A 14213-nucleotide genomic window follows, 5' to 3' on the forward strand; every position below is an offset into this window, starting at 1 on the left:
TGAGCATGAAATTAGGTCTGTTGGAACTCTCAGAATAGCATAAAACTGGCAGCGTTGGAGGCAATCAGAAAATGGTTTCCAGAGATTGCTAGAAGCTGGTTAATCCAGTTCCTGATTTGGAACATTTCATGCAAACAATATGGGTCTGTCCCATTAATAGCTCTCCTAATTAGCACCAGTTATAAGATCACGGGCTTTAGGGAATTTGCGAGTTTATTGCAACAAGTCTTTGACCTATCCGTTTTCTGCAACGAGTGGGTTTGAAGAGTACGGAAGCATGACGTTGTGTCAGGCCCCAAAGTTAATGCATCTGGTACAAGGATGGATGCAATGCCTGGTCGGCTCATCAATTCATCATGTCCCATTTTGCAAAAATTAAAAAACTGTGTCTGTTTTCCACGCTTGTCTCTGAAAACACAATTTGTGTTCCAGGAGAAATTAATGGCATATAATATTTTTTTTAAAGCCACTAGCCATGCTGACGGGGGGATTAAAAATAAAAAGAAATAAATCCTGACCTGATTTTTTTTTTTTTTTAAAGAAGAAACCCAAGTGACCTAAAAGCTTTCGCAGAGTTTTGGTCAGGCAATTGCTGTAAAGAAATGGGAAGAAACAAAAAAAGTTCAAATGTCAGCCTGGTGGGGAGCAGGGGCTGGAGGGGGGATGTATTTCAGATTTCATGATGCTGATTATAGACAGAACACAGACTTTAGGTGCTCCTTGATATACAACCATTAGTTTTAGTGACAGTTCAAAGCTACAATGGCACTGGAAAAGGTGACTTTTTATTTATTTATTTAAAATAAATAAAATACTTTATTTATTGATGAATTAATTAGTTTAATTAATTTAATAAATTATTTACTCACTCACTCACTCACTCACTCACTCACTCACTCACTCACTTACTTACTTACTTACTTACTTACTTACTTATTTGTCAGGCATATATTTGAATAAAAGGGAACATTAGGGCAGGGATGGTAGGCACTTATGCACGCCCTTTAAAGACCTCTTAGGAATGGGGTGAGATCGACAGTAGACAGTTTAAGGGTAACGTTTTGGAGATTTGGGGAAGAACCCGCAGAGTCAGGTAGTGCATTCCAGGCATTAACAACTGTGTTACTGAAGTTGTATTTTCTCAAGCCAAGTTTGGTGCGGTTTACGTTAGGTTTGTAATTATTGTGTGTTTGTGTATTGTTGTGGTTGAACTGAAATATTCATTGACAGGTAAGATATGTAGCAGACAATTTTATGTACCAAACTTAGGTCGGCCCGAAGGCGGTGAAGTTCTAAACTGTCTAATCCCAAAATTGCAAATCTGGTGGCATAAAATATTATCTTGTGAGCAGAGGAGTGGAGGACTCTTCTCTTAAAATAATTTTGAACTTGTTCAATTGTATTAATATCTGATATGCAGTTATTGGTTTTCAGCTGAAGACCATTGTATGACTTAATGATGTTAAAACCATACGTCAAGGATTACCTGTAATGTTAAACTACAGGGGGTGGACCAAAAAAAATGAAAACACCTTGAAAAATTATCAAAATATATTTTAATATGGTGTTGGCCTATCTCTTGCGGCAAATACAGCCTCAATTCTTCGAGGTATTGATTCATACAAATTGTGAATTGTTTCCAAAGGAATTTTAGCTGATTCTTCAATTAAAGCACAATTTTTTTTAAAAAAAACATTAAAATATGTCAAGCTTTGATTGATTTGAACATATTCAAACATGATGCCAAAAAGTCAAGTGTTTCCATTTTTTTGTCCACCTCCTATAGAGCTCCCATATCGGGGTGTCAGACTTGATTTCATCAGGGTTGTGTTTTACCTCAGGGGGCTGGGGGGCGTGGCTGGGATGGGATGGGCATGACCAGGGTGGGCATGGCCTGCTCAACATACCTCATTGAGATTCTGTTTTCTGCCATGATGCCCTCCTGCAGTCCTCTGCTGGCAAAAACTGAGCCCGAGGAGGTTATGTGGAGCCCACCAGGTCTCCATTTTCAGCCGGGACAGCCTCACCATGCTCCATTTTTCCTGCCATGTAGGAAGCCATCACAGCAGAAAACAGAGCCTGGGAGGGTCATCGGCAGCTCTCCCAAGCTCCATTTTCACTGACTGAGGCACTGTGGGCTGGTCTTTCACTATTTCCAGGACAACCCATAGGCCACGTCTAAGCACCCTGTAGGCCTGATCCAGCCTTTCAGGCCTTGAGTTGAACACCCCCATCCTATATAGCAGTGATGGCAAATCTATGGCATGGGTGCCACAGGTGGCATGTGGAGCCATATCTGCTGGCATGCAAGCTGTTGCCCTAGCTCAGCTCCAGCACACAAGTGTGCACCAGCCAGCTGATTTTCAGCTCTCATGGAGGCTCTGGGAGGGCATTTTTGGCTTCCAGAGGGTCTCCGTGGGGATGGGGGAGGGTGCTTTTGCCCTCCCCAACTCCAGGAAAGCCTCTGGAGCTTGGGGAGGGTGAAAAACAGGCCTACCAGGCCCACCAGAAGTTGGGAAGCAGGCTGTTTCTGGCCTCCAGAGGGGCTTCCAGAGAGAAGGGGAGGCAATTTTCACCCTCCCTAGGCATTGAATTATGGGTGTGGGCACTTATGCAGGCATGATAATGTGTGTGCACACACTTTCAGCACCAGAGGGAAAAAAGGTTCGCCATCACCACTAAAAAGGATGGAAGTTTCTTGGGATGACACTTCCAAAGTTCGCCTGTTGTTCCAGCTCCTGACTACAGTGCAAATTGTGTGGGTTGTTACTACAAAAAGTGGAGGCTGCTACTTAACTGAGTGGCATTAAGAAGGAAGTTGACAAAGTTATGGCTGATAAATCTGTACAGGTGTCTGACCCAGCAGGGTGTTGATATTGTGTGATTAGCAACATCTGGCCAAGCTCCTTTTCCAAATTGTTCAAGTAATAGCTTGAAGAGACATGAATTACTGACACTTCCAAGCCAACTGTAATTCTTAATAGTGCTTGCATTCATCCTGTTCAAATATAGATAGATGATTGATTGGCTGATAGCATAAATATACAAATCTGTACAGGCATAGAATGTTTTATTAATAAGGCCGTAGAGAAACATATCCAAAGTTCCATTATCTGAACTTTAACCAAAATCTACAAGTGTATCTATCACATACAGAAACACATACCCCCTGCGGAATTCTTAAGTATTAAAATCACAGGCAAGCAGCTTTCAGCATATTTTGGGATGTCACTAATGTTTCCATTCCTGTAGCATTTGTCATTCTGAATTGTCACTAATCTGACTTTCCCTGCTCTGTGAATTAAAATGCCATGGGGTAACACAGAACAGTTTATAGGGATGGACAGAACTCCACAGTTGAATCATAAGCCGACCTTGGAAGCAAGCGCCATTAAGTAACTTTTTATTTAGAAAGGTCAAATATCTCCTGCCAAAATATGGACTTAATTAGTCCACTTCAGTAATAGTGTCAAAGAATCCCGGAACTTTTCTCTTTTTTAACAGACAGAGAGACTTATATGGGCTTACGTAACCTTTCTCGAGAATTCTAATAATAACATTATGATTTTGAACTCTGCATAGAGCAGCTTTTTCTGGCTCTGAGTTAAGTTCTGCTCTTGCTCTGCTTTTTTTAGTTGTATTTAATTCCAGATAAATGAATATTAGCAATAGTTGTCATGTTAAATCTGCCTCAAAGTCTCAACCACTTAAAAAAACCCTACATGATTTCCTGAATTGTTTTCTCTTAAAATCTGTCTTGCCACCTTGTGTCTTCCCGAGACTTCTGGAATTTCAGTGTCCAGATTTCCCAGGGAATTACATTCCCAATGCATGGGCAGGGCATCCGGTGAGATACTAATTCTTACAGAATTCCCAAATGGGTTTGTTGCATTCTTTTTAAAATTAGGATCTTCATAAGCTTCATTGTCATACTTGGTAACCCTACCAAGCAAGTTATGCCAATCTTATCGAAATAGTACTTGCTTTTAAGGGGACACTGAATAGATTACCCAGATCTCCCTCGATGAAAAGTCATTGGATTTCCATGTGAGGTCTAAAATGTGTACTGTGTACCACAATGACCTACTTCCAGAGGCACTTGATTCGAAACCATGTTGAGCTCTTTAGGTTAAGGCAGTGTTTCTCAATTATTTTCTGTTCCTAGGAAGTAAATATTTTGCGTCCCCCTCCAAACTCTCTGCTGGGATGATTGTTTGCAATATTCAGCATATTTTCGCTGAAAAAACTGAAGCGGCTTATCAGTGTGGAATGTAATGTGTTTAAGTGACGCCTTAATTTATTTGGCTTCCTGCTGTCCACTGCCAATATTTTTAGGCATGGTAGTCATACTGGACTTTCCTCATCTCCCACCGTAGTCACAGTGAAGCCCAGCGCCACATACACTTCATCATATCTCCTCATCTTAGCTTTCGGGAGACTTACATTTGTCTCATTATCTCCGTCCCTCTCCTCCTTTCTTTTCATCCCTGTTAAATATTTTTCCATGGTGTCTCCTAAGGGTTTGTTATCTGCACTTCATATCTCCCACTCTGTGCTGTGTGCTATTGTTCAGTGCAAAAAAATCCCTGCTCCCTGCAACAAAAAAAAGCACGGTCCCGGGGTCACGCACCCCACCCGGCATTGCTCCTCGCCCCCCCCCCCCACTACTGGGTTAAAGGATCACAACCTGAATGCTGGAGACATTTTTAAAGAGGTGGAACCTGAAGACCGCTGTTCCATTTGCAAATGTGATCAGGTGGGGTCCAGGTGAAGGTGTTAAGGTATTGCAATTTAAGAGCTGACCAGATGTAAGGTTGATGCAATGTCAGCTGATGCAGTAGGAATGACTCAGCATTTGACATTGCCGGTTTAAGGCTCTAATGGGGTCCACACAAGACTGTTACCATTTTAAGAGGTGTCTATATATAAGTGACCATTAGAGGGCGGAGCCCTCTCTCATCATGTATCTCATTGATCTCCCTGTGTCCCTAGCTATATGATTAGGTATCTATCGTGTATATGTATGTATTTATTTAGTTGTATATAAACCAGAGGTGGATTCCTACCAGTTCGCGATGGTTCTATAAAACCATTAGTAACTTGGCAGCCTGGATCGCTGGAACCAGCAGCAACTCAGGCCTACCATGCCCCCAAGCTGGGTTTTTTTGACGGTGCCCTAAGTGGTGCCATCTTGGGGGGGGGGGGTTTGCTTCTGCACATGTTCAGAAGCTTTTTTTTTTTAGTGCTGTGCATGCATGTGCATATGAAGCACATCCCTGAGTGAACCAGCAGTAGCAGAATCCGGAACCCACACCTGATATAAACCACAGTTAATTATCTAAAGCAGAGGTCACCAAACTTGGCAACTTTAAGACTTGTGGACTTCAACTCCTAGAATTCTCCAGCCAGCATAACTGGCTGGAGAATTCTAGGAGTTGAAGTCCACAAGTCTTAAAGTTGCCAAGTTTGGAGACCTCTGATCTAAAGGCTCTGTGTGTTGTGTGCTGTGTTTTGCTCTGCAGTTTATCTCATAATACTAGTCACATTACAAAAACTCTGACATGGGGTCTTCTCTTTGGGTAGACCTTCAGTTTCTCTAAGAAGGGCCTTCATTATCTCTAAACCAGCTCACTGATGTACAAGGCAGGAGCTCAAGGTGAGTTGCAGTCTGCCATACGAAGAGAGTTTGCAGGAACCAGGCATGGATAGTCTAGTGAAGATAAGGACCAGGGAAGACTTGATAGCAGTCTTCCAATATTTGAGGGGCTGCCACAGAGAGGAAGGGTGTTTTCAAAAGCACCAGAGGGCCAGACAAGGAACTATGGATGGAAGCTGATCAAAGAGAGATTCAACCAGGGGAAATAAGGAGGAACTTTCTGATGGTGAGAGTGATCAAGCAGTGGAACAGCTTACCTGTGGAGGTTGTGAACGCTCCAACACTTGAAACTTTCAAGAGGAGTTTGGATGGCCATTTGTCGGGGGTGGTATAGGGTCTCCTGCTTGAGTAGGGGTTTGGACTAGATGATCTATTCTACAAGGTCCCTTCCAACTCAAGCAAATAAATAAATATTGCCAGAAACATGAGCCTTAAGTAAGATGAGTTACATTTTGGTAAGGCATCATGGAATGTTTCTACTTCTCTTTTCATGAACCGAAGAACGAGTCTACGGAGAGGGGCGGCATACAAATCCAATAAATAATAAAAATAATAATAATAACCAAAACGTCTTAAGTGGTTATTTAGGAAGAGTGACTGACTAGATTATTTTCATAGTATGAAACTCGTAAACTGACATCTTAGAACTTTGAGTGTTAGGATTTTTTTTCTCCTAGCTGAGCGTTTGAGTTCAAGAAAGACAGCTCATTCCAGAAATTCTTCTGCACGATGTTGATGCCTGCATTAGGAGATCTGGGGACATTGTAATAAATAAGAGTAACAATCAAGAGGTTGGACCAAGGCTGATAAGCAAAAGTAAGGCCCATGTTATTTGATTGCCATAATGGCTGAGAAGGTATAGAGCGTGTACAAGAATCTCATTCCAAGAGAGACTGCCCTGTGTAACTGTTTGCAATGCCATCAAAACATTTTGTCAAAATGATAACAAATTTTAATCTGCCAGTAATATGAGTAGCAAATTAACACACTTCTCAACATGTATGATCACAATGGAGCCCAAAATTTCTGGTTCTAAGACATCTGTCAAGTGAGTTTTGCCTTGTTTTATAACCTTTCGTGCCACAGTTGTTAAGTGAACCACTACAGATGTTAAGTTTAGAAACAAGGTTTGTAAAGTAAATCTAGATTCCCTATTGTTCTTCCGGGGTCTCTGGTAAGAAACCTCCCAAAAATTCACGGGTACAAATTTCAGACACACACATGTTTGAAAGTTCAAAACAATGTCCTTTATCACAAAATTCAAAAGAAACAAAGCACCCTTTTTGTATTGCAAAGAGCACTCTTCCCCAAAACAACCTTGTAGGCTGTACAAGTCCCTTAATCAGTCCTTAAGAACTTAGCTAGTAGCTGTGAAGAAACATCACAGCCCTCCTTCTTCCCATGAAGTGAAACACACACACACTTTACTCTGCTTTGGTGTCAAAGGCGTGAAAAATCCACAAACAAAGTTCAGAAACAGCGAGGCACGATCCTGAAGAACTGCGATCAGATAATCTTCCACAACGGCCAAACTAGCACACTGCTATTTATAGCAGCAGCTCTAATTACTGGAGCCCCACCCAAACACAGGTGGCCTCTCTTATCTCCTGTAATATTTCCTCAATTGGTCTCTTCGATGCATAAGTCTGCGCCTGTGTGGGTTTAACACTTCATCATCCGAATCGACCGAAGATCATGGTGATTGGCTTCCTGGGCTGTGTGCCAAGCTGCCCTCTTCCAAGTCACCCCCACCTTTTTCTTCGTCCGAGGAAACTGCACTCCCTGACTCTGCTGGCAACAAAACAGGCCTAGAACATGTTGACGTTTCCCCTGCCTCCACCTCCACATTCCCTGGGGCAGGAGCTGGGCCAGAGCCAACCACAACACCTATTGACTCTATTAATTACCTTGAGACTTATCTTATAAGAGCTGAGGTGGCGCAGCAGGTAGAGTACAGTACTGTAGGCCACTAAAGCTGACTGTAGATCTGTAGGTCAGTGGTTCAAATCTCATCACTGGCTCAAGGTTGACTCAGCCTTCCATCCTTCCAAGGTGGGTAAAATGAGGACCCAGATTGTGGGGGCAATATGCTGGCTCTGTTAAAAAACGCTATTGCTAACATGTTGTAAGCTGCCCTAAGTATAAAAAAATTGAATAAAATAAATAAATAAAAAATAAAAATATACCACTTCACAATGCTTTAACAGCCCTCTCCAAGTAGTTTACCTCAGTATGAAGTGGTACCTCTACTTACGAACTTAACTCGTTCCGTGACCAGGTTCTTAAATAGAAAAGTTTGTAAGAAGAAGCAATTTTTCCCATAGGAATTAATGTAAAAGCAATAATGTGTGCAATTGGGGAAACCACAGGGAGAGTGGAGGCCCTGTTTCCTCCCAGGAGATTCCTAGAGAGGCCCCACAGAGGCTTCTCCCTGCCTTTTCCAGTTACAGTTTCAGAGGCTTGTGTTTGTAAGTGGAAAATGGTTCTTGAGAAGAGGCAAAAAAATCTTGAACACCCGGTTCTTATCTAGAAAAGTTCATAAGTAGAGGTGTTCTTAGGTATAGGTACCACTGTATCTGATATATGTGTGATCAATAGATCTATAGTTACATCTATGTTTATTTGCATCTTTAGAAATTACATAATGTTTGCAGATTCAAGTTTTTGAACTCTTAAAAATCCCTCCCTTCCTTCCTTCTTTTTTTCCTCCCTCCCTCCCTTCCTTGCTCCCCCCCTTTCTATTTCTTCCTACAATTTCTCCTGATGTCAGAATTTGACAGTTTGGGACATGAACATATTTGTCATTCTAAAGCTTATTCATTTAATGCCCTTTTCCAGAGACAGATAATATATTAAAACAATTAAATGAAAACAAAGAATTTATGTTTGGTTTACTTGCATGCTCAATACATTGTTGATTAGCTTTAAATCATGTTTCTAGCAATGTGTCAGACTGCAACTCACCTTGAGCTTCTGGCTTGTATCACCAGATCCACTTTAAAAAAATTTAGGACAGATATAAAGGGCTGAGATAATGGAAAGTGGCAAGACTGGCCCATTGCTTTGGCTTCCAAAGACTGCAAGGAGCAGGGATGATGTGGAAGACAAACAAAGACAATGCATACAATAGTAAATGGGCCTTCAGTGATGCCTTTTTATACTTCTATAATGTATGTCTTACCATTAGAATAAATTCATTACCAAATATAGAAAACAATTCCCGCCCCCCCGCCCCCCCGTCTAGCTAAAATGGCTAAGAAAGGTTAGGTTTGGATCTGTTATGGTCCACCAGCGGCCTGCGGAGTTGGCAGCAGTCGGACAGTGTGGAGGCTGGAGAGGAATAGGGGGAGCCTGTTCTCCATGTGCACATGCGTAGAACTGGCAGAAGGCAAGAATAGAGGAGAAGGATTACTTGGGAGGAAGGCTTGGAGGTAATTGGCCCCTCCCATAGGCTACATAAAGGGAGGGCTTGTTGCAGGAAGCAACTTCATTCAACTCGTGTCATTCTAGCTCTGTTTTCTGGTTGGCCTTGCCAAGTTTCTTGCTAATTGGTCTTTGGCAGCTTGTCCAGAAAGCAGTGTTCCCTCTAATTTTTTTGGGGGGTGGGCGGAAAAGTATAGTGTCTGAGCGGCAGTCCCTTCGGGACTGGGCGGCACAGAAATAATAAATAAATAAACAAACAAACAAACAACCCACCCTGTTTTGCCTCAGAGAATTTCAAAATAAAATACTGTACTGTGTGTCTATAACAGTGAGCTCATAATAGGGCAACTCTATCAATATCAAAATGCCACTTAAATAGTTGAGCTAGTTTCAAACTAGATTTTGATTTTCTTTCTCTCTTCCTTACTCCCATTCTTTTTCTTTTTCTTTTCCTTCCTCTCTTTTTTCTGTTTCTCTCTCTTCCTCCCTCTCTCCCTCCCTCTCACTCTTTCCCTCTCGGCTTCTGGGCAGGTTTGGAAAACTCTGAGTTGATGATGATTTTTAAGTGAGCGATTGCTCACTGCTCAGCTTAGAGGGAACTATGCCAGAAAGATCAAAGTTTGTGTAGTTATCTGCCTTTCCCTGAAAAACTGTTATTGGACTTGTTATCATTGTTTGGGAGTTATTATGGCTGGATATGAAAATAATTACTGTTCTGTGCCCAGCACTTGGAGCAAACTCACCAACTCAAAAGACCCTTATTGCATGGTAAAATAAAATTATTTATTGATAAAAACACACAGAGAGACAAGTGGATTTGAATGGCAAGGAAAAGGGATTATTTCTCTCTTCGGAGCTAAGCATCAACAGAGTCTGGGAAAGGTGACAAACTTGGCCTAATCGGAATTCCTTAGATAACAAGTCCATTTATCATTTAAACATATGAATTAGCTCACTGAGATCCCGAGCAAAAGCCTTCCACTGTCTTTTATTGAGGAAGAAATCATGGTTTTGAAGCCTTGTTTAAGCATACCCCCACTCTACAACCTCTTCCATTGAATGGCATTGAAACCCCACACCCAATTACCCAAATTCCTTTGCCTTTATATTGCCTGGAAGTGACATCACACCCCAAAGAGGCTCAGGCTGTAAGCTAATACCTTTTACTATGCAACTCCTCTTGCCTTCTCAGCAGTCCCCTATAGCGTGGGTCTTTCCACTGACTATCCCCTCATCCTTCCTCATCCTCCGCCTGGGACCACTCCCCCATTGTCATATCAGCCCCCTGTAGTGGTTCCTCGGATTCACTCAGGTCACTTTCTCTCTCTCAATCTCACCCTCCGCATCAGCTGGCAACCCCACCCCACCCCGGCCCAGGGTATCCAGAGGAATGTGGCTCACATCCTCAGAATCTGACATGACCTGAGGTGGACAAGGAGCTCTCATAAAAATTACCAGCCATTAAAATAAAAGAGGTTTTTTTGGGTTCCCGTTTGTGCTGTATTATTGATTTAGGGCAGAACAGGATCAGGATTTGAAACTCTGGTCTCAATCTAGCTTTTATTTTTAATTCACAAAAGATTTGGTTGTTGATTAGAGCCTTTTCTCTGGTTTGAAGCTTTTAGTGACTAAGTTATTGTGTTATACAAAGAACACATGCTTTTAGTATCTTATCAACATACCTGAAAATGAGAGCCTCACTGTGTATAAACCTATTTGAATCCGTAGAAGAGCTTAGAGGTGGACCTGTCAGTTGGGGAGGAATGCTTAGGAGATCTTTATAAGTCCTACTTGATGAATCACACCCATGCTGGCCAGAACAGAATAAGTTATCCTGCCTTATTTAGGCAAGGGATTGGACTAGAAGCATTGAAGTCGGATCTATTAGTCTATATCATGGCTGTCAAACTCCCAGTCCACAGTCTAGATGTGTTGAATGCCACACCCAGTTTAGTGAAGGGGAGGGGAAGTCCCAATACATCATGTGACAATGCTGTGACACTGCGAGTTTGACACTCCTGGTCTATGTTGTATGTTCTGTTTTATCTCCTGGTTGAGTAACCTTTCTCATTCTCTCTCTCTCTCTCTCTCTCTCTCTCTCTCTCTCCAGATGAGTTGTAGACAACCCGAGAGAAACTGACTGTATATAACTGAAGTTGTCAAAGCCATGAAGACCCACAACACTCCAGAGAAGAAAACGTCAAGCTCCTCCGCTCCTTCTCGGTGGCACAGGGGCAGGTTTCGGCGCAAACCCTCCCTGCAGACCGTGGCAAAGGGGCAGCTTCGGATGCGCTCACCCTCAGGAGTCTTCGTGATGGTGGGGATCTCAGTGGTCTTGGTGGGAATGACCATTGCTGTGATCGGATATTGGCCTCACCGTACAAAGTCTGGCAGTGGCAGACCAGGGAGTGCCAACGTCACTGGAGATATCAGGAAAGAAGTTAAGGTTTCTCCACAAGCTCGCCCGTTCCTTCATAGTGAGAAATTGAAGCTTATTGGGCCGGTCATTATGGGCGTGGGCCTCTTCATCTTCATCTGCGCTAATACGATGCTGTATGAAAACAGAGATATGGAAACTCGCTTGTTGATGCAGCAGGAGCTCTATTCCATGGGGCTGAATTTCCCAGAGGACCCGGGACCCACCAGCGATTACTTTCAAAGGAGAAGGACCACCTCATCCACTCTCAGGGCCAATGCTGACTGTGTAGAAGGCTACTATGAGGTGAACCTTTCTTCCAGTGGCTTCCAGTCTTGCTCCAGCCCTGTGAAGAAATGGGTCAACAGCTGCAATTCCAGCAGGCTCCAAACCACAACCCAATTCTTTCATCACAAGAGTATCTCACCTTCGCTATCTCTCTTGAGCGTCCGTTCAGACTCCGGCAATGCCGTGTCGGACAATGGAGCCTTCTCTTTTGCCTGCGGAGCTGAGTCGGTTCTCTCTACGGCTGTCAACGCCCTGCCTTTGCCTCTCATTAAGCTGAACAGCTGCCTTCTTGAAAAGCAGAGCATTTCTCGGGTGGGTGTCCGGGATTTGGAAAGCGATTGTAGGTTGCCAGAGGAGAAGGAGGACGTACGGAGACTCTCATGGGCATTTCTGCCTGGATGTAATCGCGTCATGCCCAGGAAGGACCCCCTTAAAGGCAGCCACATCGTGATCGATATGGATAGCACGCCCCACTCAGACTCTTTGGTGGATAACTTCCATGAATGTGCAAAGAAGGCATTTTCAAATTTGGGTCATTCTAAATCCTTGGATCTTGGCCAGCCAAGAACGGCATTGGTGGCCCCCAGCATAGACAGGAAACACAGGAGCTGGCCTAGGCTTGATCACATTGACCTACTCAACTATGCAAAACTGGAAAGCCAAGGGGAGTCCTCCCACAGGCTTTTGGGGGCCTCAAGAGAGCTTTTTAGGGGGGAGGACGTTTCATTATCCCAAGAAATTCCTATGGAAACCAGTCCCATCATTTGATCCAGCATCCAAAGGGAACTGTGTTGTTTTGCTATGTCAGAGTTTGGCATTGCCAAAAGGGGATGGGGGCAGGCTGATCAGAATTTGCCATGAGCATTGCAATGCCAGCTGCTTAATTCATCAGCCAAGGTTTGTTGCCAAGGGAGAAATAGTTCGGATGACTTTCTTCCCAAGGGTCATGTAGTTTCTTGCCTTAACTAAAAGTCTGATCGAGTGTGAGTTGGCCTGGATGGACTACACATTCTAGGTTGCATCCGTCTACATAGGAACACAAGCCCCTTGTGGGCCAGTGAGCCTGAAGTTCCATGTCACACAACTGGATAGCTCGCGATGCATTTGTTAAGGGCCAAAGGGAAAAGTGGAAAATAGCCCAATTTCGGAAATGCTGAAGTGATGCCTCCTAAAATCACAAAGCCCTGTTTTTAAAAAAATAAAAAAATAAATAAATAAATAAATAACAAAGTCACACTTTTATATAGGGGATGCAAGTTGCTCCAATTCTTTGAAGCTCAACTACAGTTCCTGCCTGAAGTGTTTTTAATGCTTGGTTAGGAATACTAGTTTATTTTTCTTTTAAAGACACTTGTATTGCTGATCTTGTAATTTGGAAGCCAGTGGTTTCTAAAGTAAAAAACAAACAAACAAAATAACAACCCTACAAATTAATCAGTGTTTCTTCTTTATGTGTTTTATTTTTAAAGAATCAATCCATCATCAAAATGTCTATGGAGTCAGTCAATCATCCAGGTCATGGTTATCCCAAAGATGTCCCCCCCCCCAAAGCAACTGGACTTTCTTGGTGGCTGTGTGTGTGTGTTCCCCTTTGAAAATGTTTTGCTTCTCATCGATGAACTGAAGAAGCTTCTGGGATGAGGAGTGAAACATTTTCAAAGGGGAAAAAAGTCCAGTTTCTTTTTGGAAAAAGTACCTTTGGGAATGTGTAAAAACCCTTTAAAGTGGGCCATGTTAGGAAACAGTCTCCAAATTTTACTGGCTTTCTATATTGACTCCTTCAGAGTCTTCGGAGAGGGGCGCCATATAAATCTAATAAATAATAATAATAATAAGAATAAGAAGAAGAAGAAGAAGAAGAAGAAGAAGAAGAAGAAGAAGAAGAAGAAGAAGAAGAAGAAGAAGAAGAAGAAGAAGAATGTAACATCTTGAAAACCTGGCAAATCTTCTCTCCCCATCTTATAGCAAAGAGAATACAGTATTGAATTTTATTAAAGTTTATTGCATAAAAATCAAAACTAGAAGCACGCACCAATGTCTGATTCAGCTGGATTCATAAACTTCTTCATAAACATAGTAACAGATAACAACAACAACAACAACAACAACAAAGTTGTAAGGGACCTTGGAGATCTTCTAGTCCAGGGGTAAGTAAAGTTGGCTGTTCTATGACTTGTGGACTTCAACTCCCAGAATTCCTGAGCCTATCATGCTAGCTCAGGAATTCTGGGAGTTGAAGTTCACATGTCATAGAAGAGCCAACTTTCCCTACCCCTGTTCTAGTCCAACCCCTTGCTTAGGCAGGAAACTCTACACCACTTCAGACAGATGGTTATCCAATATTTTCTTAAACACTTCCAGTTTTAGAGCATTCACAGATTCTGGAGGCAAGCTCTTCCACTGATCAATTGTTCTAACTGTCAGGAAATT

The 14213-nt window shown here is 42.5% G+C and overlaps 1 protein-coding gene across 1 annotated transcript in view; it reads left to right on the plus strand.

Moving 5' to 3' along the window:
• The window catches only part of TMEM200B (transmembrane protein 200B), a 38069-nt gene extending 24798 nt beyond the window's left edge, over positions 1 to 13271 (plus strand). The window contains exon 3 of the mRNA XM_070763686.1: positions 11190 to 13271. Coding sequence (XP_070619787.1) covers positions 11247 to 12551 — 1305 coding nt within the window. The 5' untranslated portion in view covers positions 11190 to 11246 and the 3' untranslated portion in view covers positions 12552 to 13271. The remainder of the gene's footprint in view (positions 1 to 11189) is intronic.
• Positions 13272 to 14213: the final 942 nt, after the last annotated feature.

The sequence above is a fragment of the Erythrolamprus reginae genome, chromosome 11, assembly GCF_031021105.1.
Source record: "Erythrolamprus reginae isolate rEryReg1 chromosome 11, rEryReg1.hap1, whole genome shotgun sequence".
NCBI lineage: Eukaryota > Metazoa > Chordata > Lepidosauria > Squamata > Dipsadidae > Erythrolamprus > Erythrolamprus reginae.